Source organism: Tenrec ecaudatus, chromosome 10 (genome assembly GCF_050624435.1).
Source record: "Tenrec ecaudatus isolate mTenEca1 chromosome 10, mTenEca1.hap1, whole genome shotgun sequence".
Taxonomy (NCBI): Eukaryota; Metazoa; Chordata; class Mammalia; order Afrosoricida; family Tenrecidae; genus Tenrec; species Tenrec ecaudatus.
In genome coordinates, this window is record NC_134539.1 from 7,377,204 (window position 1) to 7,403,965 (window position 26,762).

General features: G+C 52.4%; 1 protein-coding gene across 1 annotated transcript in view; it reads right to left on the reverse strand.

Moving 5' to 3' along the window:
- Positions 1 to 3,582: 3,582 nt before the first annotated feature.
- Positions 3,583 to 26,762, reverse strand: part of ERMP1 (endoplasmic reticulum metallopeptidase 1) — a 34,436-nt gene continuing 11,256 nt past the window's right edge. Inside the window, exons 6-15 of the mRNA XM_075559895.1 lie at positions 26,583 to 26,675; positions 24,850 to 25,062; positions 23,326 to 23,546; positions 21,307 to 21,481; positions 20,145 to 20,335; positions 19,000 to 19,152; positions 15,767 to 15,969; positions 14,791 to 14,906; positions 8,466 to 8,629; positions 3,583 to 8,379 (exon numbers count right to left, since the gene is read on the reverse strand). Of these exons, the coding sequence (XP_075416010.1) occupies positions 8,215 to 8,379; positions 8,466 to 8,629; positions 14,791 to 14,906; positions 15,767 to 15,969; positions 19,000 to 19,152; positions 20,145 to 20,335; positions 21,307 to 21,481; positions 23,326 to 23,546; positions 24,850 to 25,062; positions 26,583 to 26,675 (1,694 nt within the window). The 3' untranslated portion in view covers positions 3,583 to 8,214. The remainder of the gene's footprint in view (positions 8,380 to 8,465; positions 8,630 to 14,790; positions 14,907 to 15,766; positions 15,970 to 18,999; positions 19,153 to 20,144; positions 20,336 to 21,306; positions 21,482 to 23,325; positions 23,547 to 24,849; positions 25,063 to 26,582; positions 26,676 to 26,762) is intronic.

A 26,762-nucleotide genomic window follows, 5' to 3' on the forward strand; every position in this document is an offset into this window, starting at 1 on the left:
GTGCTGCTTCTGTGTGCGCTTTTTTGCTTCTGGGCTAGATGGCCGCTTGCTTACTTTCAAGCCTTTAAGTCCCTGGACGCTATATCTCTCAATATCTGGGCACCATCAGCCTTCTTCACCACACTTGCTTATGCACACATTCGTCTTCAGCGTTTATGTGAGGAAGGTGATCACGCTATGATGGTTTTTGTTCCTTGGTGTCTGCTACCTGGTCCGTTCAACACCTTGTATTCGCTTAGGCTGTGTGCTTCTTCTCTGTGGGCTTTGTTGCTTCCAAGCTATATGGCCGTTTTGTTTGCCTGCAAGCCTTTAAGACCCCAGACGCTATATCTTTTTGATAGCCGGGCACCATCAGCTTTCTTCACCACATTTGCTTACACACACGTCTGTCTTCAGTGATCATGTCAGGAAGGTGGGTATCATGGAATGACTTTTTAGCTGGGCAAGGTGCTATTGTATTGAGGAAGTGTGCGTGAGGAGGCCCAATGTCTACCTGCTACCCTGCTACTGAACCTATAAATATATGCATAGGTATATTTCCCCCATAATCATAAATATATTTACATATGTACATGTCTGTATTTAGGCTTCTCTATATGCCCTTTGCCTCCTTTCCTCTATTTCCTTATGCTTTCCTCCTGTCCCACTACCATGTTCAGCCTTCATTCTGGTTTCAGTAATTCCTCTCAGTTACCTTGCCCTTGGTCACTCCCTACCAGTCCTCCCATCCTCTCCATCCACTTGTTTTAAACCACTCGTTGTTCCCTTGTCCCTGTGTAGGGCGACACCTCCTCCCTTCCACTACCTCCCACACTCTCGTGTCCCTCCAGGACCGTTAGTCCCATTATTTTCTTCTCTCATTGTTTGTCCAGCCTATCTTGTCTAGGTGGACCTGCTGATATAGTAGTATGTGCATACAAATGCAGATGGCTTTGATAGCACCCAAGTGGCACATAAGAACATGGCTTCGACAGCAGCAACACCGACACGCTGATAGGCAAAAAAGCCACTAACATACAAAATTTACAAGGTTAAAAAAAAAGACAAAACAAAAAGAAAAAAAATTTGTTAGTAGTTCGAGGTCTGTTTGTTGGCCTTTAGGAGTGTTTTCCAGATGAGTCTTGTGGGGTGCCACGTCCTGGCCCCAAAGTCCATCTTTTACTTTGCTCTGCTTCCCCTGATGCTCCATTGCACGCCCCCAGTGTTTGCCTCAGTGTGGTGGGGTCAGCTCAGTCACACATCCCCCACTGTGTCTCAAGTGCTGTCCCTTGTAGGGCTATGGGTCAGTGCAGGATGCCGCATCTCGCAGTGTGGCCAGCTGTATGGTTCTCTCTGTACGATGGGCCCTTCTAGCCGGGCTATCGTCTTCTGAGCTTGGTGAGCCCAGGTGTACTCCACTCCGTCCTTCCTTCTTCCTTTGTTCTAGCTTCCTTCTGGGTGTGGTGTGGTGGGTCAGTTCCTTTCCCACACCAGACGATCTATTTTCATTTTCTGTGGTACTCCCTTCGAAAGTGGGGGTCGGGCTAATTCTGGATTAGACCAGCGTATGGTCCAGTCTCTTTGTGTAGTCCTCCGTACTTTACATTGCCCTCCTTGTTTGGTGTGTCATGGTGGGGTCCATATGCATGTTCCAGTTCTGTGGGGACACAACCAGTACTCTCCCCCGGGTGGGTTAGTGTGCACACATTTTTCTTCAGCAATCATGTCGGGAAGGTGTGCATCCTGGAATGCCAATTTAATTGAATGTGTTCTTGCATTAAGTGCTTGAGTGGAGGCCCAATGTCCATCTGCTGCCTTAATACTAAACCTATAAATATATGCACATAGTCTGTTTCCCCACACTCTTATATAAATATATTTACATGTGTACATTCCAGTCTTTAGACCCCTGTAAATACCCTTTGTCACCTAGTTCTTTCCTCTGTTTCCTTTTACTTTCCTCTTGTTCCACTATCATGTTCAGACTTCATTTAGGTTTCAGTAATTTCTCTGGGTTACCTAGCCCTTGCTGAATCCTTCCCAGGCCTCTCACACCCTCCTTTCCACTGATTTTGGATCACTTGTTGCTCCCTTGTCCCTGGGTTAGTCAGCACCACCTCCTTACCCCCTCCTCCACCCTCTCCCATGTCCCCCCAGAACCATTGGTCCCATTGTTTTCTCCTCCAGACCTTTCATCCAGTCTATCTTATCTAGATAGATCTGTAGAGATAATAATATGCACCAAAAATCAAGCCATAGCAAGATAGGCGATGGGTGAGAACACAATGATGACAACAAAAAAGGAAACCAATTACCCATAGAATAAATTAATTATAAGAAAAAAATTTAGAAAGAAAAACCTGTAAATAGATCAAGGTCTGATTTTTTTTATCTCTAGGTGTGTCCTTCAGTCAGGTCCCATGGGGTACCATGCTTTGTCCCAGAGTCTGTCCTTTGTACTCCCTCAGGGGCTCCCTGCTCTGCTCCCATGGTTGCTCTGCCACACACTTTTAGTGGTTTGTCTCGGTGTCACAGGGTCAGTCTGGTCCAATCCAAACACTGAGTCTCCAGTGTTGTCCCCCTTAGGGCCCTGGGCCATCAAGAGATGTTGTGTCTCATAGTGGGATTAGCTATATTGTCCACTCTGTCCATTGGCTGTTCAGAGTGAGGATATCGTCCTCCAGGCCTGATGGGCCAGGATGTGCTCCACTCTCTCTTCCTTCCCCTTCATTTGCTCCCATTTGCTCTGATCAGACATGCCCCTCTCCCCTAGCTGCAGCCTCAGTGCCGTCCTCTCAAGTAAGTTCTTCTGGGAGGAGCAGTGGTCCACGTAGCTGGTATGGGGGCCGAGCCCTCAGGCCCCTCCACTGGCTCCCCACTCCTTGCTGGCACACTGCATTCCATCTATTTTAATTTTCATGTATGGTGTGAAGTGTGGGCCCAACTTGATTCTGTTGCAGGCACCCATTGGTTTATTGAAAACAAGGCTTCCAGTCAGTTAGAAATTCCTCAGCACCCTGTTGAGAATTTGCTTTTCCACTCCAGATATCCAGAATCTGAATCTACAGGTTCACAAAACCCCCCAGGTGATTCTTATAGAACCCCAGGTTATTTTTACCTTGTGACTTAAAGTGAAAGTTCCCAGATGATTGTTTGACCTTGTTCTAATAGATTCTGAGCCAGTGTTATCTGGGGCACACACACAAATTCTCGGCAGTCTAACAAGAATGAATCCATTCAAGTCTTGGTTTGGAAAAGATCACTTCACCACAGTGGGCCATCCCGGCAGCCTTGCCAAGCTAGCTGACCGCAAGTCTCAGATTTACTTTATAATGTTCTGGAACAGCCGTTTGCAACCTGGGGGTTGGGTCCCCTTGAGGGGTTGAATAATTGTTTCATAGAACCCACCCAATTCATCACAGTAGCAAAATGACAGTGATGGTTGTGGGGGGGGGGTGTCACCACCACATGAGGAAGTTTATGAAAGGGCCACGGCATGAGGAAGGCTGAGAACCACTGCTCTGGAAAGTGGAGTCCCCCATGGTTTCAAGATGGCTTTGTTCGGGAGTATGCATTTCCAGGTGGATTTTTTTTTAAATCGTTTTATTAGGGGCTCATACAACTCTTATCACAATCCATACATACATCAATTGTATAAAGCACATTTGTACATTCATTGCCCTCATTCTCAAAACATTTGCTCTCCACCTAAGCCCCTGGTATCAGCTCATTTTCCCACTCCCCACTCCTTCATGAAGCTTTGATAATTTATAAATTATTTTGTCATATCTTGCCCTGTCCTACGTCTCCCTTGACCCACTTTTCTTTTATCTGTCCCCCAGGGCGGAGGTTATATGTAGATCCTTGTAATCGGTTGCCCCTTTCCAACCCTCCCTCTCTCCACCCTCCCAGTATCACCTCTCTCACCACTGGTCCTGAAGGGATCATCCGTCCTGGATTCCGGTTTCCAGTTCCTATCTGTACCAGTGTACATCCTCTGGTCTAGCCAGATTTTTAAGGTAGAATTGGGATCATGATAGTGGGGGAGGAGGAAGCATTTAGGAACTAGAGGAAAGTTGTACATTTCATCGTTGCTACTTGCACTCTGGCTTATCTCCTCCCCGAGACCCTCCCATGAGAGGATGTCCAGTGACCTACAAATGGACTTTGGGTCTCCACTCCGCATTCCCCCTCATTCACTATGATTTTTTGTTCTGATGATGCCTGATCCCTTCGACACCTCGTGATCACACAGGGTGGTGTGCTTCTTCCATGTGGGCTTTGTTGCTTCTGAGTTAGATGGCCACTTGTTTACCTTTAAGACCCCAGACACTATATCTTTTGATAGCCGGGCACCATCAACTTTCTTCACCACATTTGCTTATGCACCCATTTGTCTTCAGTGATCATATCATGGAGGTGAGCACACAATATTTTTTGTTCTTTGATGCCTGATCTCTTCGACACCTAGTGATCACACAGGTTGGTGTGCTTCTTCCATGTGGACTTTGTTGCTTCTGAGCTAGATGGCCGCTTGTTTACTTTCAAGCCTTTTAAGACCCCAGATGCTATCTCTTTTGATAGCTGGGCACCGTCAGCTTTCTTCACATTTGCTTATTCACCCACTTTGTCTTTGGTTGTGTCGGGAAGGTGAGCACCATAGAATGCCAGTATAATAGAAGAAAATATTCTTGCATTGAGGGAGTACTTGAATTGGAGGTCCAATGTTCTTCCGCTACCTTAATACTAAACCTATAAATATATGCACATAGATGTATTTCTCCATCTATTTGCATATGTACATGCCTTTATTTAGACCTCTATATATGCCCATTGCCTCCTAGCTCTTTCCTTTGACTTTTCTCCTGTCCCACTATCATGCTGTCTTCATTTGGGTTTTGGTAATTCCTCTTCATTAATTACCCTTGATCACGCCGTCCCAGGCCTCCTACACCCTCCTCACCACCGATTTGGATCACTTGTTCCTTTGTTCCTAGGTTTGTTAACATTCCGGGTGGATTTTATGGGTCAACTTCTCAATTCCCACCTTGGAAGCAAAACATTTTTGGGGGGATGGTAATGTTAGGTGGAATTGTTGCATTTTTGTTTGTTGCTGGTGTACACAATTATTGCATCCTGCAGTGCTGGGGGATTGATGAGTGGCGCTGGGTTGTGTGATTCCTCAGGACTGTATCTATGAGGGAGGTCAGGTTGCCTGTAGCTTCTTCCAGCCAGGATGCTTTTTTATATCCCTTCCTTGCTCATCTGCTAGGACCAGAACCTCCAGGAACACCTAGTCAATGCAGAGGGAGGACAGCCTGACCTCGTTCCTCACCTGCAGGGAAAGCTTTCCATCTCCCCACTGAGTGTGCCGTCGGCTGTGGGTTTCTCACCGATGCCTTAACTCAGGTTCAGGGCACGCTTTCTATGCTCAACTTGCAGTGTTTTCTTTGTGAAAGGGTGCTGGGTCTGTGTGTCCAGTGTTTTGTTGATCACGTTTGTGTCCTAATGAGCCCTGGTGGCGCCGCAGGGATAACCGGTTGGGCTTCAGATTGTACGGTCAGCAGCTCGAAACCGCCTTAGAGACGAGGCTTTTTGCTCCCCTAAGAGCAATTGTCTCAGAAACGCACAGGACGCTAGGAGTTGGAACCCACTGGATGGCCGTGGGTTCAGTTTGGCTTGCTCCTCCCAGTAAAATGTCCTCCACACCCCACCGGCCAAGGCTCACTTGAGGAAAATGAAGTGGATGGGAGCCACAAGTCAAACATGGTGGTTTGAGAGGTGAACTTGGAGACGAGGAGTTACCAGCAACGTGTTATATAAGGAAGTGTAGCATCAGCGGACACGCATAGATGCACTCAGAATGCCCCCAAACCAAACACTCCGGATGAAACATGCAGGCACACACGCATGAGCGCACCCTGGCTGCACTGGCCACACAGGCAGGGCGCTGGGGACACTAGACATCCTGCGGGGACTTGGACCACCATGTCACGTGCCCAGAACACCTGCACACGGGCGACTGGCAGTACCTTTCCTCTCGTGGAGATTAAACCATTAGTTTCTTCCTCCCTCCCTCCGACCTCCCTTAGCCAGTGCTCTGCCCGTGGGACGGATGTGAAAGGTCTCCTTGTGCTGCAGGGCAGGTTCACCTGATGACGGGCACGCCTTTCCTTCCAAGGGGAAGGGGATTCCGTTCACGTGGGGGTCCTAGCTCCCATCGCCCAGTAAAGGAGCAATGGGCTGGCCGGCTCCTCTGGCAGCAGTACGGCTTTTCAAGGCCGTGGGCTTACACGGGTCCTGGCGCTCCAGGGACAGAGGAACAAGGTGGTGAACCAAGAGGGGGTTTTCGGTTCAGACACACAAGCCAGGGCACTGCAATAGCACTATAAGGCAACCGCACAGCAGCCCCACAGGTTCGCAAACCAGAGGCGGCGGCACATCCCCCTCCTCCAGCTCTGGCTGCGCGGGTGGGCCGGGCCTGGGGCACCAGCTACACTGGGCATGGAGGGGGACTGGGGTCTGGCCCACAGCGGACTTCCAGAGAGGATTCCTGCAAACTGGCTCAGCACCTTGGGCCTGACCATAGGACGGTGCTAGTGAGTCACATTCTGTGAGAAATAATGTCACCACCTGAAAGTCCAATGAGCAGAGGCCCTTTAGCAAACTTTATGGGGTCTTCACCACCCTACCCTCACTGCAGGCTCTTGATTCGAAGCAAGGGCTCTCTACAGAGTACAAGTGTCTGTCTGGTCGCCAAGTGACCATTCCTGCTCGAGTGCAGGAGCAGCATCCCGATGCTGCAGAAAACCCCGGGGGGGGGGGGGGGATAGAGAGCGGTTTGCATGGGACAGGGCGGCAGCCCCAAGGCAGACAACCATGATCATTTCTGAAACGGGTGTGTGTGTGTGGGGGGGGGAAGGCGGGCGGCGTGAGGTCCTGTACAGGGTCCTCAGCATCTGAGATAATTTCTAGTCATCCTCCTTCACAGGGACCTTGGGGATGAAAATAATGCTCACATTCGGAAACCCACTGGAAACACATTGTAAGACTTATTCTCCACAACTGGGTTTTACAGCCAGGGTGACCCTGCAAACCCTTCATCCCTCCGGACAGATGAAGACCCTGCCACCCAGCAGGAGCCAGGGCTCTGGTGACAGCAGCTTTTCCTTGACTGCGGGAAAAACCAGGGCTCCTGTTCCTGCAGCCTCTTGGGCTGCTGGTTGTCACGGGGTTGGGCTCAATGGGAGTGGACTGAGACAGCGTGCAGTGTGCCCTCGGGGGCCATGCAGCCCCCAGGATGCAGGCTCCTGCCTGAGATCACCTGGAGCCAATCAGTCCACTTCTCATTTTCAACACTTTCTTGGGCGTGTGCTTGCGTCCGCCGAGCATTCTCCACTGGTCCTAGTCCTCGTCCTGGGGCTGCTGCCCCACCTCGCCCCACCTCACCCCACCTCTGCAAGGACGCTGGTCAGTCAAGACAGCCCAGGTTCAGGAGAGCCAGCCAGACAGACAAGGAGCTCCGAGACACCAGTCTGCTCAGCTGCCAGAACTTGGTCCAGTGCATTCTCCCTCCGCCCACTAGAGACCCAACAGACCACACCTAGGAAGTAAGTCAAGGCCCAGAATGTGCCCTGCCTCCTTTGGCCTGGCCCCTTCAGCATCCTGCCCAGAGGCCATTGTGGGGGGAGTGGGGTGTTGGAGGAAGCGAGGAACCAGTACAGAGAACGCCCCCCTAGGGCAGGAGTGTGGTGAGGGTCTCGGGAGTCTCTGTGGGGGACCCATCTAGTGGACTCCGACAGACATGGTGCTCTCAGTGCAGCTGCTCAGCAACGGCCAGCCCTCAGTGCCGTCCCTCCAACCCCTCAGAGCTCGGACTCAGGGACCCCCGGCCCTGGGGGCGTATCCGCCCACTACTTGCTGACACAAGATGGTCTCAGGCTTTGACTGGAGACAACACTGCTCTCGCTAAGAGTGGCCAGATGTGACTGTACCTTGTATGTCTTTGATGATCCTGAGGGGACAGTTATCAGAATGGCTTGTGGTTCTCTGTCCCTAGCCGTGTAAAACGGCGTTGGCTGTAGTGCCCACGTGTGCTTCAGCGCCAGAGTCCTGGCAGTTTCAAGTGTCACAAGGCTGTGCATGCACCCCTCTGCCCACAACGTCCCCTGGGGCACACCTGAGCACCCAGGGCATGTGGTGGGGAGGCAGGCGGCACGGGGGACTGTCCACAGGTTAGAATACGAAGAGGTCATAGGTGCACACCCAGGCAGAGGGGAATGTCCAGTCGGGGAACTTGTCCTTCAGTGCGTCCAGCGGGGAGGATCGCTTGTCTTCCCCAGATAAGTAGTGGGCGGCCAAGGCCACAGTAACCATTCCTCCCGGCTTCTCTTCGGTGACCTGGCAGAGAGAAGAGGCCAAAGTTAACATCTTCAGCCCCTGAAGTCACAATGCCAAGCCCCCCAGGACCTGACGGGCACGCGCACCTGCACTTCGATCCAGAACTGCCATGCAGAGGCCTGGAGTCCATGGGAATAAAAGACAAAGTAGTCTCCGCCTTTGCTGGTGACCGGGGTGCCGCTGCCGAGGGACCAGTGGGTGAGCGCCGAGCCCTGGTGAGTTCGCATGTAGAGCGAGATGTGGCTGGGGCCTGGACCAGGGGAGGAAGGCACCGTTATAGCTCCAAAATCAAGGGTCTCCACACTGCACTCCCCCTCACTTACAACGATTTGATTTTTGTTCTTTGATGCCGGATACCTGATCCCTTTGACACCTCGTGATCACACAGGCTGGTATACGTCTTCCATGTGGGTTTTGTTGCTTCTGAGCTAGATGGGCAATTGTTTACCTTCAAGTCTTACAGACCCCAGACGCTATGTCTTTTGACAGCCGGGCACCATCAGCTTTCTTCACATTTGCTAATACAACCACTGTGTCTTCATGTCAGGAAGGTGAGCATCATGGAATGGTAGGTTAATAGAACAAAGTGTTCTTGATTTGAGGGAGTACTTGAGTAGAGACCCAATGTCCATCTGCTACCTTAATACTAAACCTATAAATTTATGTACATAGATCTATTTCCCCATCATCATATATAAATTTATTTACATATGTACATGACTGTATTTGCACCTCTATAAATGTCTTTGCCTCCTAGTTCTTTCCTCTATTTCCTTTTACTTTCCTCTTGTCCCACTATCATGTTCAGCCTTCATTTGAGTTCAGTAATTTCTCTTGGTTACATTGCCCTTGATGAAGCCCTACCAGGCCTCCTACACCCTCCTCACCATTGATTTTAGATCACTTACAGAAGGATCTCGGGGAGGACACGAGTCAGTCAGGGGTGCAGTATAGCACCGATGAAACATACAACTTTCCTTCCCCTCACCCACTATCATGATCCCAATTCTACCTTACAAATCTGGCTAGACCAGAGGATGTCAACTGGTACAGATAAGAGCTGGAAACACAGGGAATCCAGGACAGATGGACCCCTCAGGACCAATAAAGAGAGTAGCGATACCAGGAGGGGAAGGGAAAGGTGGGGGATAATGGGGAAACTCATCACAATGATCGACATTAACCCCTCCCTGGGGATGAACAATAGAAAAGTAGGTAAAGGGAGACATTAGACAGTGTAAGACATGAAAAAATAATTTATAAGTTATCAAGGATTAGGAAGAGAGGGTAGGGAAGGGAGGAGAAAAATGAGCTGATATTAAGGGCTCACGTAGAAAGAAAATGTTTTGAGAATGATGGCAACAAATGTGCAAGACACAACATGGTAAGTATTGTAAGAGCCCCAATAAAATGATTTAAAAACAAAGGGTCTTTGGGAAGAGTGACAAGCCCCCAACACAGCCACACTCTCAGCGGGCCCCCACACAGCTGGTGTGAGGCTCCGTGGGTGGTGGTGTCTGTGACCAGCTGGCTGTAGGCCTGGACTCCACAAGGAAAGGACCACGCCTCGGGCTGGTCCAGCTGTCACCAATTTGTGCCATCTGGGGAGGACTTCTAATTTCTCTTATTTTTAATATTTCAACTTTTTAACTTTTTTTTTTAAATCATTTTATTGGGAACTCTTACAGCTCTTATAACAATCCATGCATCAATTGTACCAGCGCATTTGTACATATGTTGCCATCATTTCCAAAACATTTTTTTCTACTTGAGTCCTTGGTCTTTATCCCTCCCTCCCACCCTTGTGAACCAATCATTTTCATATTTCACACTGTCCGCTGTCTCTTCAACCATGTTTCTGTTCACCCTCCCTGGGTGGGGGGTCATATCGATATGATTGGTCCCTCCTTTCTCCCCCCACCTTCCCATGGGTCCTGGATTCTGTGTGTCCAGAGCTCCTATATGTAGCAGTGTACATGCTCCATTTGAGCTAGATTTGTGAGCTAGAGCTGTGGTCATGTACAATGTGGGAAGGAAACAATAGGACCAACAGTTCAGGTGGAACATGGGAGAGGGGAGCCAACAAACCCCAGGACTAGGGCACAACGAGATGAAAAATTGATGGCGAGGTGGGCATAGAAAGCCTAGTGGGGTTTGAGTTTGATCAAGTGCAATGTAGCCGAGAGGAAGTACAGAGAGCCAAATGAAGGTTAAACATGATAGTGGGACAGGAGGAAAGAATAGGAGGCAAAAAACCTTTAGAGAGGTATAAACCTAGGCATGTACATATGTAAATATATTAATATATAACGATAGGGATATAGGTCTATGTACATATATTTATAGGTTAAGTATCAAGGTAGCAGACAGACATTGAGGCTCTACTCAAGTATTCCCTCAACACAAGAACACTTTATTCTAATAACCTGGCATTCGGTGATGCTCACCTTCCTGACACGATCGCTGAAGTCAAACTGGGTGCATAAGCAGATGAGTGAGTTTTTCACACATTTTTCTCCCTCTCTATGCAGGGCATTCTAATGTGATAGCCAGGCACCGTCTGGGTCCTCTGCTCTTGGGGGCATGGAGCCGTATTTATCTGGTGCACTGGTCTGCTTCCATGTCTCTGATGCCATCAACTCCGCGTTCCTCCATACAGGGAGCACCTGACGTGGCTGCTCACCTTGACAAGGTAGGATGTAGAATTTGTTATATGAACTACGTAACCTCGGTGTCCCCAGAGACTCTAGCCTTGAGCTCCCAGACCCAGCATGAGTTCCCATTTCTTAGCCTACAAAACAGACTTTTTGCACGTACTGCATCAGAAAAAGCCTGCCCCTATGCTTCGGGAAGCTGCAGTGCTACAGGACTGAGTGGGTTTTATCAGCTCAGATCTCACCACTGATTTAACCCTACCAACCTGGGCTTCTAGGAAGTTACAACCAGTGACAACTGGGTAGGTCTCTGTCTCCCAATATTCTGTCCAGAAAAGACAATGACATCCAGCACAAAGGACAACACTGCACCCAAATCACACTCTCCGTCTCACGTCCAGACGGAAAACATACACATTTCAAAACAACTAAGTAAGCAATCCTCTTGTGGCCTGTGGCATGCCTTTGTGGAGTCCACGCAGGCCACGACACTGCTCAAGTCTGGTCACACCCTGAACTGGAGAAAAGAGACTGGCAAATACCTATGATTGGGATCCAAGGGACCAACCTCCAGAGTCAAGGCAAAAATGAAAGGCCAAGTGCCCTTTGGGACCTGGGTGGTGAAGTTGGAGAGAAGCACCCAGGGAAAATCTGAGTCTAGCGAGACAAAAAGTTTAACCCCAAACTGGAAAATGAGTCACCCACCCTGCCCCCACTTCATAATCAAAGTATGAAGGAGCTTCCAAAAGTTAATGGCAAAAAAGAACTAAAAGATGATGAAAATTTTCCTACAAAAATAAATGCGAAGTGACTGCACTCATCCATTTTAAGAAAGAGATTTTCAACCTGGCCGATGGAGCCAGATGCAGTCATCTAAGCAGCAGGGACTTGTGCAAAGATGAAGGTATGGAACAAGGACTTCTAGGTAAGAATAAACAATCAACCGCAGTGGCTGGAGGTTCAGAAGCCAGGACTGGGAAATATAGAGAGCGACTGGGGACCTGGTTCAGTGAGAAGTAGCACACACCTATGATTCCTTGGTCTTGCTACATGCACTGCAGTTACAAGGTGCGATCCCACCATCTAGGAGTCTAAATTCACCAGTGGCTGCTTGTGTTTGGTGCTTTCAGGACACAAAGACCACGTGATGTTTTCTGAATGTATCTGTGGACCCTGCTGACGCTCTATTTTTAAATCTAAAATCATCCACATGAGGGTAACACCCCTCCCACCCTCAACAAAACAAAACAAGAAACCCACTCTTGATCTCCTGAAACCCTAACCTTAAGGAATCCCTATCGTGTGTGGGTCACACACCTTCAACAGTGAAGGCAGTGCCATCCAGCCACCCGACCACCCACAACTACTCACAGCCCGGAAAGCAAAGCCCACTGAAAGTACCTAGAAAACAAAGAGCAAACTTCCCCTCGAGTAAGAGAAAGGCGATGAAGAGCTGGATTTTCAGAAGGAAGAATGAGAGTGAAGGAAAAACACAGCACCATGCCATCACTAGTGTCGTGACTGAAAGAGGGGCCTCAGTGGGGACAGCACAACACACGGCCATGGACAGCCACGTGCCAGTGCACTGGGAAACTCAGGGCAGATGAGAAAATTCCTTAAGAATATTTATCACACCTATCACACCAATAAATGCAAAATCTGGACTGTATGGCATACTTCTTACTGATAATTTTAACATTTCACACAAGGTAAATTCCATACTAAGATGACTACACAGTGATTTTAACAAATACCTTAAAAATAATGTCAGACCGTTTTAGGATAAATATTTTTTTACCGAGAAAGGTAAATAAGGCCATGATGTCTACAAAAATGCCCGGGCAAATGGAGTTAGGCAGCTACCCCTCACTTGGCGAAACCTGATACCCTGCCCTTCTCCTGGGCCGATGTCTAATAAGCTACCCTTCTCATGAGCCCATGCCTTCTACTCTAATGGTCCCATGGATGCCTGATACTCTATGCTTCCCATGAGTCGATGCCTGCCACTCTATCCTTCCCATGCGCCCATACCTGATCCTATACCCTTCCCATGAGCGAAGCCTGACACTCTACCCTTCTCATGTGCCCCTGCCTGATACTCTAGTGTTCTCATGAGATGCCCGCTGTTCTACCCATCTCATGAGTTGGTGTCTTATATTATACCCTTCCCACGAGCCGATGCCTGATTCTGTACCCTTCCCATGAGTTGATGCCTGCCGCTCTATCCTCATGCACCCATACCCGATTCTATAGCCTTCTAATGAACTGAAGCCTGATACTCTACCCTTCCCATGAGCCGATGCCTGATACTCTAGTCTTCTCATGAGTTGATGCCTGCCACTCTATCCTTCTCATGAGCCAATTCCTGATATTCTACCCTTCTCTTGAGTTGGTGCCTTAGATTATACCCTTCCCATGAGTCAATGCCTGATTTTGTACCCTTCTCATGAACTGAAGCTTGATACTCTACTTCCCATGAGACGATGCCTGATACTCTCCCTTCTCATGATCCAATGCCTAATACTCTAATCTTCCCATAAATCGATGCCTGCTCCTCTACTCTTATGAGTTGCTATCTGCCACTCTATCCTTCTCATACGCACATACCTGATCCTATAGCCTTCTCATGAGCCAATTCCTGATACTCTACCCTTCCCATGAGTCGATGCCTGATTCTGTACCCTTCCCATAAGACGATGTCTGATGCTCTACCCTTCCCATGAGACTATGCCTGATACTCTGCCCTTCTCATGACAAATGCCTGCCACTCTATCCTTCTCATACGCCCATACCTGATACAATAGCCTTCTCATGAATTGAAGCCTGATACTCTACCCTTCTCATGAACGATGCCTGATACTCAACCTTTCTCATGAGTCAGTGTCTGTACCCTTCCCATAAATCGATGCCTGCTACTCTACCCTTCTCATGAGCGATGCCTGAGTCTTCTCATGAGTTGATGCCTGCCACTCTATCCTTCCCATGCGCCCATACCTGATACTCTACCCTTCCCACGAGCAAAGCCTGATAGATACTCTAACCTTCTCATGAGCGATGCCTGATAGTTAACCCTTCTTATGTGCCCCTGCCTGATACTCTATAGTGTTCTCATGAGATGCTTGCTGCTCTACCCTTCTCATGAGTTGGTATCTTATATTATAGCCTCATGAGCGATGTCTGATACTCTACCCTTCCCATGAGTGATGCCTGATACTCTACCCATCTCATGAGCCGATGCCTGGTACTCTACCCTTCTCATGAGCCGATGCCTAATACTCTACCCTTCTCATGAGCCGATGCCTGGTACTCTACCCTTCTCATGAGCCGATGCCTGATACTCTACCCTTCTCATGAGCCGATGCCTGATACTCTACCCTTCTCATGAGCCGATGCCTGGTACTCTACCCTTCTCATGAGCCGATGCCTGATACTCTACCCTTCTCATGAGCCGATGCCTGGTACTCTACCCTTCTCATGAGCCGATGCCTGATACTCTACCCTTCTCATGAGCAATGCCTGATGATATCCTTTGCATCTCATGCACCCATACCTGATACTCAACCCTTCAAGGGAGCCGAAGCCTGCTACTCTAACCTTTCTCAATAAGGCGCTTAAGAACCACCATCCGCCTCATCTGCTTCTAAAAACTCTGTAAACTCCCAAGTTGTTGTTTAGTATATTTTGAAGGGTGGAAAAATACATGTATTAGAAAAGTAAAAGGAAGTGAAAGGGAGAAGAAAAATGTCATATGACTTACCTGTTGCTTCAAAGGTCAACCTTGTAGAATCCCAAGGTGTCTTTTCTTTGGCTATCAGCCTGAATTGAGGGCGGAGTCCTGGAGAAACTTCTGGAGCAGGGAGATACCAGTTTTTCCTAATTGGAAAGGTAACTTCAGTATTTAGGTTGCTCTGCTAGTTGACAGCTTAGGCATCACTCCTGGGTGTTTGGAAAACAGGAGTGTATGTTTTGGGTCTGACCGACAATGCTTCCTCACGAGGCCCTTGAGAGCTCAGGCTAGTGCACAAGAACACCTCCTCAGAGTGAAGAACAACAATATCAACTGGGAGACTGTGACCCAACAGCTGTGGTTGTGGGGTGCAGGCTATGGCTATGGCTGTGTGCTGTGGAAATGGAGCTCCACTCACACAGGGAACCCAGGTGACAGGGTCAATGGTCCTTTAGGGTCTTCCGGATTCATCTTTAAAGAAGCAGCCCTCTAAGGGTTTTCTCTGGAGGAGCCAGCCCCCTGGGTGGGGTCAAACAGCTAGCTTTTGCGTTCGGCAATCTTTCACTAAGAAGGCTGAACCCACTTCTCTTGAGCTGATTTCAAGCCAGAGTGTGACCTGCAGCAGAACAGAGTAGAACTGCCCCCAAGGCTGTCGGTCAGCGCAGAAACAGAGGGCTGAGTCTTTCTCCCACACCATGCTTGCTGGGGTCAAGCTGCCACCCCGTGGGCCAGCAGCCCCTTTCGCGCTTCCCTGCACCAGAAAGAAACGCGAGACTGATCTCCATGAAGTGAGAAAGGAGCGTCTGAAGAGAGCCTTCGTCTATTGAAAGAGAGGTACTATGGCACCGAGGCTTCACCACCCTGGAAGTGACATGCTCATGGTGCTACCAGGGCACCCTCACGCCTGTCTGAAAGGACAACACTGTGAGTAACCAGGGCCTGGTCCAAGTGACAGCCGTGCAAACCCACGCAAGCCCCAGGCCGAGCGCAGAACTCGTGGACCCACTTGATGAGGAAGTGTACCGGGAGGTACCACGGGAAGCCACAGAGGGGCGCCGCCTCCTCGCACGGAGCTCGGATGGTGTCGTTGATCTCGGGGACGTGAGGGGTGATGTGTGACATGCCGGTGTAGTCAAATCCGTTGATCCATATCCCAGAGTCCCGTTTGGTCACGCTGCCCTCCAGGTCATGGAACGTTCGAGTCACATGCTGAAGGAACACGCCAGGTGAGGTAAGAACTGCCATTCTGACCACAGGACCCCCTCCTGACCCGACCCGAGAGGCGGACGCCCGACCTGTCCATCCCAGGGAAGGCATCGGCGGAGCACAAGGCCCTCAGACAGTTTGGCGGGGGTGCTGGCTGGCACAGTTGCCTTAGGAAAGCACGGCACCCTGACAGGGTCAGCACTGCCATCCTGCGTGAGTACAGGGCCCACGCACCTCCCCCCAGCACACCGAGGCTGAGCCAGAATGGTCCCTAAAGTTCACTCAAAAGACTAGACACCTGACTAACCACTAACGGCGAAGCCAGGACCCGGGGCACCCTCCAACAGCCCCAGTCTAAGTGGTGTGGATGCGCACCATGAGCAGTTGGCCACGTACTTCTAGCCGGCCCCATCTGTCCCAAGTGCCACACAGACACAGCTGCACAATTAAAGTGACCCACCCAGACCGAGGCAGTGGGAGTGGGGAGCGGGGAGCGGGCGGGGTACACACTGGACTCATGCGGTGCTGGCAGTCTCTGTTTCAGTTGTGAGACAAAGGCACAGAGAGGTTCATTGCATCCGATCTGACAACTCTATTCGACCCTGTTTCAGGTTTTACAGCCAGGAGCTCCACACAAGCAAGAACCTCACAAGAAGAACCAGACGGTACACCCCCACCCTTTCAGCACGGTTCCCGCGGAGCATCTGGAACCGGGCCTCACCACTAGAGGGCAGACTCCTCGCAGACAATGGGAGTCCGGGACAAACGGTTAGACAAGAACAAAAACCAAGGATGGCCGGGCGGGCTCAAGAGGGGTGGCCCACAGTGGGATCTGACCCCTGTCGATTTTTATTAGTTTTCTTAGAACCTGGCCACCTTCACTGGCCGCTCAGACGGCAAGTCCAGGAGCTGCATCAGAGCCGGACCGTGTGGGCAGCAAAGCCTCTGTGTGATGGCCTGGCTCTTGGCTGGAGAAGTTCGCCAGCCCTGCTGCCTCCAAAACAGGACTTTGTGAAGTAGCATAATTCTGAAAACCACACGGGGCTCCCTGTGAACTCACTGTGCTTCACTGAATGTCTGGCGAACTTGAAACTGCCTCATGAATGGTAGCACTCTGTCTGAGGGCCAACACAGCCAAGTGTCACAGCATAGCTCACTCAAAAATGTACTGCACCCCAGTCTGAAGGGTAATGTGAGCAGCACGTAAGATCCCGGTCTCCCCTGGGATGGAGCAGCAGGAAACGAGGGAAAGCAGTGGCTCCGAGAAGTCAGCAGTCCATGGGATGAACAGTGCACACAAACCAGAGCCCCTCTAACCCGAGCTCGGAAGGCCCCTGGTGGCCACTACTCAGGGACACCACAGAAGGTCCCAGGATAGAATGGGAGGAAAACATGGAAGCAGATTCAAATTCCAAAAACTGGGCAGGCCTTCTGGACAAGGAAAGACTAGAGGAAACCTTAAGTCTATTGCCTGAAGATGCTCTTTGAAGGCAGAATGGAAAGTTTCTGCAGGCCATGTCTCAGCTCACCTTGTAAGATACACGGTAACTCTCAGTGATGCACCTCTTAATCAACTGCAAACCCCAATAATCCACATGTTCCCAGGAGTGAAATGAGACGTCAAGGAAGCTAGACCTGGGGAAGGGGCCAGCTGAGCGCAGGCTGGCGCCCGAGAGCCGTACCGGCTGGGTAACTCTCACTGGAGAGGAGCTGCTTCGGCAGTGGAAGCATTCACTTAAAGGAAGAATGCCTTCAGGTGTGGAGCCGACTGAAAGTCAGTTTTCAGAGCACCATGGGCATCTTGAGTAAACTGTCCTGTCTTCTGCTCACCAGGGGCACCCTGAGGCCCTAGCGAGCCACAATGCTGGTCCACCGTAGCCCAGGGCCTGGAGCGGAGTCAGACGCTGGTCTCCAGACAGGGCAGTGGCAGCTGCTCTGTGCAGTTGTGGACTCCCTTGGACCTTGTGCTCACCCTCACCCTGGTGGCTTCAGGCACAGCAACCCCCACCCCATAGCTGTTCACAGAAGGGACCAGTATGCCTTTCACCTCCTGGGAGAGCCCAGTGCTTGGGGCTTCCTGTTCTAAAGTAGCCACGCTCACTCTGCAGTGAGAGTGGTGCAGGGCGGGCCTTGCCGGGTAGGTTCTCACACGTGGCCAGGAATTCTGGGGAACGGTGGCCAACTAGTCACCACCATGGGCCCCCGGAGAAGCTCTGTGGGAAGGGCTGGAGGGGGAGCCAAGGCTCAGCTTGCAGCTGCGTTTCTGAGTGTGTAGATTGTCACCCAAGACCCAAAACCAGAAGGCAGCCCTTGCTCAAAATCTCCTGGCGATTACTAGATCAGATTATGACGACTTGAAGGACCAACGAGGCAGATCGTAGGTTCCCAAGCTTACTTGGGAAGCCATCAGCACCCCCTGACAATGCAGCTGTCACCCAAGATGTGCCCCGCACTGTCCCCCAGAGGCAGCACTGCCCTGGTGGGAGACACCGTTAGACTGACACCTTTAGTTTCTTGCTCGGCCCCTCCCTCCCAGCCACCTGAGAGGACTGGACAGGCGGCCCTGGGTCTTTCACTGCTTCACAGCACAGGCTGCAAACGGTCTGGACAAAACCTGAGATCTGCAGGAAGTTCTAAATCCCTTTTCGGTAATCCCTTCCGAAGCCACGGCCCAGCCCTCTCAAGGCACGGCAGCTGCGATCAGCGTTACTAACGATCGAAAGGGCCCGCCTCAGGTTCCCAGGTGGTGGGAGGTGAGTTGTCCACGGCCTGTCTCTAGCTGCAGGTGCATTCTTACAATTGGGACGGTATGAAAACAGCACGTGACCATTTCTGGGTCTGTCTCTGGGAGACAGCTGTCCAGCTGGTGAGAACGTCTCTTGGCGGCCAGTCTTGTCTTTCCTTCACTCCTCACACAGGCGGCTTCCACACGGTACAGGTCACCAGCAGCTGGACTTCCCGCTGATGACTGGGAGGCTCCAAACGCACCCCTCCCCCGGGCTCCCCTCTCCTGAACCCCAGAAGGGCTCTCACCTGGAGGAACACGCGCTTTGGCTTCGGGCTCGCAGGGTTGGAGCTGTAGGGGAAAAACGCCCCGCTGCAGACCAGGAGGAAGGTCAGGGTGCACAGCAGGGTCAGCGCCACCATGGTTCTGTGTGTGCTTCTGACAAGGTAGATGAAGGGGAGCTAGACACACAACACGGGAAGGCAGTCACTCGCCTGCGCGCTTTCAGAAAGTTGGCCTACCTGCCTTCAGTTTGGCAAGTGCCTCTCCTACAACCACGGGGTAATGCGCCAGCGTGCCGGCACCCTCCTCACTGCTCTGATTACAGCGTGACTGCTAACTGCAGGGAACGCGGCTTGAACCCACTAGCCGCTCTGTGCGGGCCCGATCTCAGAAACACACACGGGCAGTTCTACCCTGTCCTACAGGGTTGCAATGAGTCATTGACTCAATGGCAGCGTGTTTGATTTGGGGTTTCTGTCTCCAAGCTACATCCCCTCCCTGCAGGATGGGGGGCCTTTATGACAGGCAGCCGTAGGCATCAGAGAAACAGGGACGGGGAAGCCAGTCTAACCAACCATGACGCTGTTGTCCCGCTGAGCACATCAGCCCGAGAGCTGCAGACTCCGTGCCACTGTGCCCAGCAGTGTGGCATCAGTCATTCACGGAGAACCCAATGTCGTCTAGGGGGGGGTCCTGACTGCCGGGCAGAGCCGGCGGCACCCAGGCTGGGACGGGGCAGCACACAGTCTGATCTTCCTGCAGCAACAGGAATAAAGACGGGCAAAGCAAGAACTGGAACAAGCCTGGTCTCCACTGCCACCACGCTGAACCCACGCCCACTCAGGTTTTGCTGGTTTTAAGGGTTTCGGAGTCAAGGAAACAGCGGTGCTGTATCATACTCCCAAGAAGGGTCTGCTTCATAGGTCCTGGTGGCTCTGTGGGTGACTCACTGAGCAGCTAACCTCAAGGCCACTTGCCACTCTGACGGAAAGATAAGGTTGTTGTTCTTGGAGAGATTTACTGCCTCAGAATCCCCAAGGAGCAGTTCTTCCCCATCCCACAGGGCTGCTTTCAGAGGGAACCAGCCCAAAGGAAGTGGGTGGGGTGGGGTGGCGTGGCGTGGCGGGGGCATGGTCACTGCGACAGGAGAACAACAAAGAGCAGTGCGTACAAAATAGGATGAGAGGAGCATCACGCAGGCGGCCAGGATGGAGGCCAGCACCACGTCGGGCGGGATCTGCGAGCCGCTTCTCCCGAGGATGGGGGTGAACATCTCGAACACAGCCCAGATGAGGTACAGCGCGTACAGGTACGGGACCAACAGCCCCAGAAGGTAAGCTCCCAGGAACTTTCCTCCAGCACCTAGGGCACAGGGACACACACTTAGACGCAATTCCATCATAGAGCATCTCAGCCCTGGGTACCCTAGCACCTGGCAGGCCTTGCTGTAGCTGTCCCTGAGCAAGAGGAATGAAACAGAGGAGGGAATTTCAAATTCTCACGAGGAATGAAACAGAGGAGGGAATTTCAAATTCTCACGGGACCTAGACTTTCTGGATCCATGAAGGCTGGACAAAACCCCAAACCTATGGCCCTGAGATAATCTTTACACCTTAAACCAGAAATATCCCTGCAGTCTTCTGAAAACCGAGTCATTAAGTTTAGCTGAGCTTTTAAAAGATCCATACGTGTGGGAAAGAGACCTGGTGGGTCGGTCGTTTAATTGTTGGGCTGCTAACTGCTACATCAGCATTTCAAACCTACCAGCTGCTCTGCCGGAGAGAAATGAGGCTGTTCCCACAAAGAGCTCCCGTTCAACCCTGTCCTACAGGGCCATTCTGCGTCCCAGTGGACTGGAAGGCAGTGGGCGTGGGTCTGGTGTACCCACAAGGGATGGGACTGACCACAGCACAGCATGGCAAGGTCAGACCGGAGACCAGTGGCAGTGGTCTGTGTCGGTGGGGTGGGAGGGCTTCTCCAGCTCACAGGAGGCTGGGCAGTGACAGTCGGCCTGCTGTCTGTTCTGTTGTGTGCACCGGCAACATCGGCCACAAGAAAACAGAACATTTTCAGAGGGCCAAGGGGAGGGGCAGAGCACTCAGAAAAAAGTTGCACGTGACTTCTGCCTTTTGCGAAATGTTACAGAAGACATGCTACCTTACAATCACAAATACGAATTAAAGAAAATGTAGGTTTGGAACAGCGTGTAACGTGCGAGATAAAAACAAGCAGGGTCTGGAAAGTCAAACAAACGAAAAGCCAGAACCAAACACAAAGTGTGCGCAACAGACCCAGGTGGCAGGCCGTCCCTGGACGCATGAACGCCGACCTACCGTTCTGCTGCAGGTCCTTGTGCACGAGCAGCTTGGTGAGCAGCGGGAAGGCCACCCAGACGGCGCTGATGAACGCCAGGCAGAGCCCGCGGCTTGTGAGTGTGACCAGGGCAAGGCAGTGCACAGAGAGCGCGATGTCAAAGAACAGCTCTCCCAGGTACTGCTGGCTGGTGTTCTGAAAGACAGTGAGGCAGGCCGGCCTGTTTTCCACAACAGCTCAGCTATCTTCGGTAAATGCTGAGCTCACTGTTGTTGACCACGAGATGGTCTTTGTAAAGAAGAAAGTCAAGCCTGAGCGTCAGTTTCAAGTTTAACCCCACTCTGACATTCAAAAACAAAGATCTCAACAGTGAAAATCCCAATCGCTGAAAACGTATGACACCAAGAACCCCAAATATTTGAGTCAATCCCAACCGACTCCATTCCAGCCCATGGGGCCCCCACGGGATGGCGCAGACCTGCCTCCATTTCCAAGGCTGCGATATTCTGGAAGCAGATGGCCACCTCCTCCTCCTGGGGAGCGGCTGTTTCCACCTGCTGGCGCTGGGCTTGGCTACTCACTCAACCAGCGGGGTTCCCACTCCCAGATCACGCTCTCTAAACGGAGTTCCTTCCTCAGCGTCTCCTTCCTAATCTACACATCCTCTCACTCAGAGCCACTCAGCACAGGCCTCACGAAGTACAGGGCCCTGGCACAGCTGTGCCCTGTCCAACGACCATGTGTGTCACTGCCCGACGCTGCCGCAATGTGTCTGGGTGCACCTTAGACTTCCTGTCTGAGTGGAAATGCGGAGTGTGGAGGGGGCACCCAAGACTGCCCTTCTGCACTTTTCCTGCCCGGGGCCGGGGCTAGGGTCAGAGCCCCTTGGGAAAGACCTAGGAGGGCATGCTTCTCCTCCCGGTGGTCAGACACACAGCCTGGTTTCCACAGTACAGGCCCCCTCCTGCCCAGTGGGTTCCCAGAGAGGACTGTCAGCAGGGCCTCCATCCCTCCACTGCGGCCGGGAGCTGCCCGGCCTGCCATCCTACCCCATTATACGGTAAGTGAAAACCATGTGGTGCTCTCTGCTCCACCTAAACAAATGGATCTCACCAAGCACTTCCGCCCTCCGACGGGGCTCACCACCAGCAGGGCCTCACCCTCGGGCTACCTACAGCTGTGCGGAGAAGGAAGGAGTGAAATGGAGCCCCGTGGGGACTGTTGGAAGCTGGAGGCATCGGGGTAAAAGTATGTGCTCCCCAGCAAGCAGGTGGCCAACCTCCAAGAGCCTGCCTTCCACGGAACTGCTCAGCTGGGAGGGGCCCTGGGGCCACAGCCAGTGGGAGCAGAACCCTGCCAGGCCAGGCTCAGGCCCCGCAGGCACCTGTGGGGTCACAGGCTGGGCCAGACTTCCCAGGCTGTCAGGGTCGGTAGAGAGTCCCCCTTTCACTTGCTGGGAATGCAGAAGCCAGGGCTCTTGGACATCATTTCTTAACCCTGACTCCTAATTGTATTTTCACCTCACTAATGTACTTCCACAGCCAGGTGCTGGCCCATCACCCAGGAGCCTGCCCCCATGGTCCCTCTGCTTTGACACCAGAGGAGGGGGGCTTCCGAAAGCTTGTGGGAAAAGAGACTCAAAAGACCATGAAATCTTCCCTTGGGCTTTCTGAAGTCCCTCTGTGGAAAATCTAAGGGAAACAGGAAGCACATGCTGAAAATGCTCACTGTTCAGCAGAGTAAGCCCTGCCCTCCCAGAACTTCTGGCCCAGCGGAAACAGCCAGAACAGAGCCCAGGGCGGCTGGGGATCCAGGTAAGCAGGAGGCAGCAGCTCAGCTGGCCAGCCTTCCAGCGCTGCCCCAAACACCGCCCACTGCCCCTTCACACCCCTCAGCCCTCCCAGAGGCAGCCCGGAAGCTGTTTCCTGTGACGGGAAGGACCCCATTCCACAGCTCCCCCACCTAAGCACAGACTCCCGCCCAACGGCCTGAGCTCCTCGAGGCAGCATTCGCGATCCACAGACACGCCGACCACTTACCACGTAGTAAAATCTCTTTGCCAGGGTGTGCACGAATATTATTTTGGCTACAGCCGCAGTTCCATACAGACAAACGGAAACATAGAAGTGGTTGTACCATGAGAGGGACTGTCCGATCAGAGAGACGAACACTGCGAGGATGAGGGCGGTGACGAGGCTGGTGAACCAGCTGGCCAGGGTTATGCCCAGCCCACAGAAGAAGTCCTTCAGGTAGTGAGCCGCTGACGGAAAGAAGACACAGAGCTGCCGTCACACTGCCAGCCACATCACCAAACCCAAACCGAGCCCGCAGCCGGTGAGTCGATCCCAGCACACCGCTGCCCTGCAGGATTTCGGAGGTCACAGACCGCCACAGCGTTCTTCCAGGCAGCCGTGGGTAGGTTTGAACCTCCAACCTTTCAGCTGGAAGCGGAGTGCTTAAGCACTGCATTACCAAACCAAGAACCAAAGCAGCTGTCATGGATTCCGACTCACAGTGACCCTGTCAGGCAGAGGACAACTGCTCCACAGGGTTTCCAGGAGCAGCAGTCTTCACGGGAGCAGACCTCTTGCTCCCAGGAAGCTGCTGAGGGGGTGAGAAATCAATGATGCTGCCCATGTGCCCCAGCTCCTGATGGCTCCCCTGGCTAACCAGTGTGATGGGAGAAACGAGAAGACATGACACCCCGGCAACAGAAAGGCAGGGCACCCCGAGTGGTCAGGCTTGTTAAGTACTGGGCGAGGTCCCAGGGAAAGGCCCTCGTGCCAACAGAAGCCAAGCCAGGGGCAGACGTGGCCACGGGAAACCCATCAGGGAAAAGGATGGTTCAGGTTGCTGCTCAGCATTTCATCTTGTGGCCAGCGATGCCAACCAAGGCGCAGACACGTCTCAAGGGGAACCAAAGCGGCTCATTCGGGCCCTCGGGGCGTGCGTGTGCAGCTTCCACAAGGCTGTTAAGTGGGGCTTCCATCAGATCTGTGCTGTCCGCTTTTAAGAGCACCTCCTCGGTGCACTGGGGCTGCGCGGGCGGCCGCAGACACAAGATGACTGAGGACAGGGCAGTGTCTCCTCCTGCTGTGCATCGGGTGGGTCGCTACAAGTCAGAACCAACTTCGCAGCACCTGACAACGGGTCTGGAAACCACCCAGCAACTGCCTGTTTCCCCAACGAGGACATTTAGTCACTTACAAATGCCAAACCAAATGACAGAACTGCCCCTGTGGGCTTCTGACACTGAAACTCTGCAAGAGTAGAAAGTCCCTCACAAGTACTTATCAAACGCAGTCAATCCTGTTTTCACTTCCTAGAATGATCCAAAGGAGGCCTGCTGGCTGCCGCAGGTTAGGCCTTGGGCTGCTGGGGCTTCAGGAAAAGCTGAGTCTGTCTGCTCCCCTGAGCACTGACCATCTCAGAACCCTCACAGGGTGGCTGTGAGCTGGAACCGACCGGATGGCGCTGGCTTTGGGTTAGGTTTGTAACGGCACAAGCAGAATGGCTTAGTACGACTCCCTGACCAGGCCGGCCAGGCAGAGGGCAGGACTCACTCTTGTGTCTGGGCTGCAGCAGCTTCTTGCCCAGGTACAGAACAGCAGCCAAGAACACCATGTAATTAATGATCGAGCCGACTCGGGAGGGGTAGGCGATGACGAAGAGGCCAAACACATCGAAGAAGACCATGCTGCCATGCTGGTACTCAGAGGACGAGGCCAACATGTCCGAGGTAGCCAGATACTTAAGAACGGCTAAGATGTTGTCACCTATGAGGAGAGAAAAGGCAGACACCACCCCTGCACAGATTGCCTGAGCGGGATTTACTTGGGCAGCTGCTTACAAAACGAACCCCCCCGCCTGCAGTGAATGAAGACCCAGCCCCAACAGCGGGCACCGAGGCTCTTTTCTTACCCTCGCCCACAGCTGCAGTCCTCCCTGTGTGAGCCACCTGGTTCCCTGCCCCACTGCCAAGACCAGCCTCCATGAGCAGCTGCACCACCCACGACCTTAACCCCTCTTGTAGCATGATCAGGAGCCCAGGCCCCGGAGGTGGACATCGTGCTTGGTCTAACAGAGGGGCAGCGAGAGAGAGAGGAAGGCCCTCAACGAGATGGATCGACACAGTGGCTGCAACCACGATTGTGGGGATGGTGCCGGACCGAGCAGTGTTTCTTTGCGCATGGAGTTGTTAGGAGTTGGAACCGACTTGAGAGCCCCCAAATAACAAACACAGCTGCCTCACCAGGCACGTTCCAGACACCACAAAGTCGGCATTGACAAGAGACAAGTGCCTTGGGGGAGGAGTTACTACTGCAGCAGCAGCAGCCTGTGGGCGGAGTGGCAGCTACCTGGAGAGGGCTGTGGGAAGTGCCCGAGGCAACGCACTGAAGCAGAAGCAGGCAGAGCCCTGGCCAGCAGTCTCTGCTACAATAACCAGTGGGTGAGTGCCTGCCAGCCTGGCGACTGCTGGGGGAGCAGGAAGCATGGCTGCTGTTTCCTGCTGCTGTGCTCCCACTCTGGGCCCACCCCTGACGCTCCCCCACGTTGACTTCTGAGACACCGTGTAGTCTCCGCCCGGGTGACTTCAGGGACAGCTCCCTCCGCCCAACGGGCTTTCTTCCAAACTGGGTCCTCAGCCTTTCCCTTCCCGCTGGCAAAATCCAATTCCACTCGCCACCAAGTTCTGCCACTTGCCAGGGCCAGGGTCAGCAGCCCTTAGGCTTTGCTCTGCCCTTGCCATTCATGATGCATCGGTGCCCTCTGCGTATATAGCCAGGCTCCACTGACACCAGTCGTCACCTGTCTCCCCTTCACGCTTCCAGCCCCACAGACACACTCAGATCTGCCCCGGCCCCACCCAAGCCCTGGGCCAGCAGGACTTCACTCCCAGGCAGGCCTTCAACAGTTCCCATTTGCTGTCGCGCCTGCTTGCTGACTCCAGGGCTTTCTAAGACTCTCTCTGCCCATGCTCTACCTCGAGTTCCTGTTTCTAAAACTGCAGCTTGGGTTCTAGCCTACCTCCTGAGCCTCCTAAGCCCCTTCCCCCCACGCCCACGCCCATGCACTGTGCCCCTCCGCTGACACCTGTCCAACGAGGGCCTCACCTGCCCTCACGGCCCAAGCCTGGATCAACGTTGGGCTCTCTATGCCCAGGACAGCCACTGGAACAGGAGCCCGTGTCACCGTCCTGACAGCCTTCACTTGGGCTGTCCAGCGGGTGCCCGTCTGAACAGCTCAGTGTGGAGTCCAGCAGGCCCCGTCCCCACCTCTCCTCTAGGCCACCCACCTGCTCGCTGAATGGACTCGGTCAGGATCCTGTCGGCCGTGTCGTACTTGGTGTGGTAGATGTAGCCATTCTCAATAAAAGCCAAGTCGATGCCTAGGACGGGCAAAGAAAACGCAGTGATTTTGCATGAAAAGCCAACCTGTTGGTTTAAGGTATAAAAACTCCCAAAAGTCAGGGTGG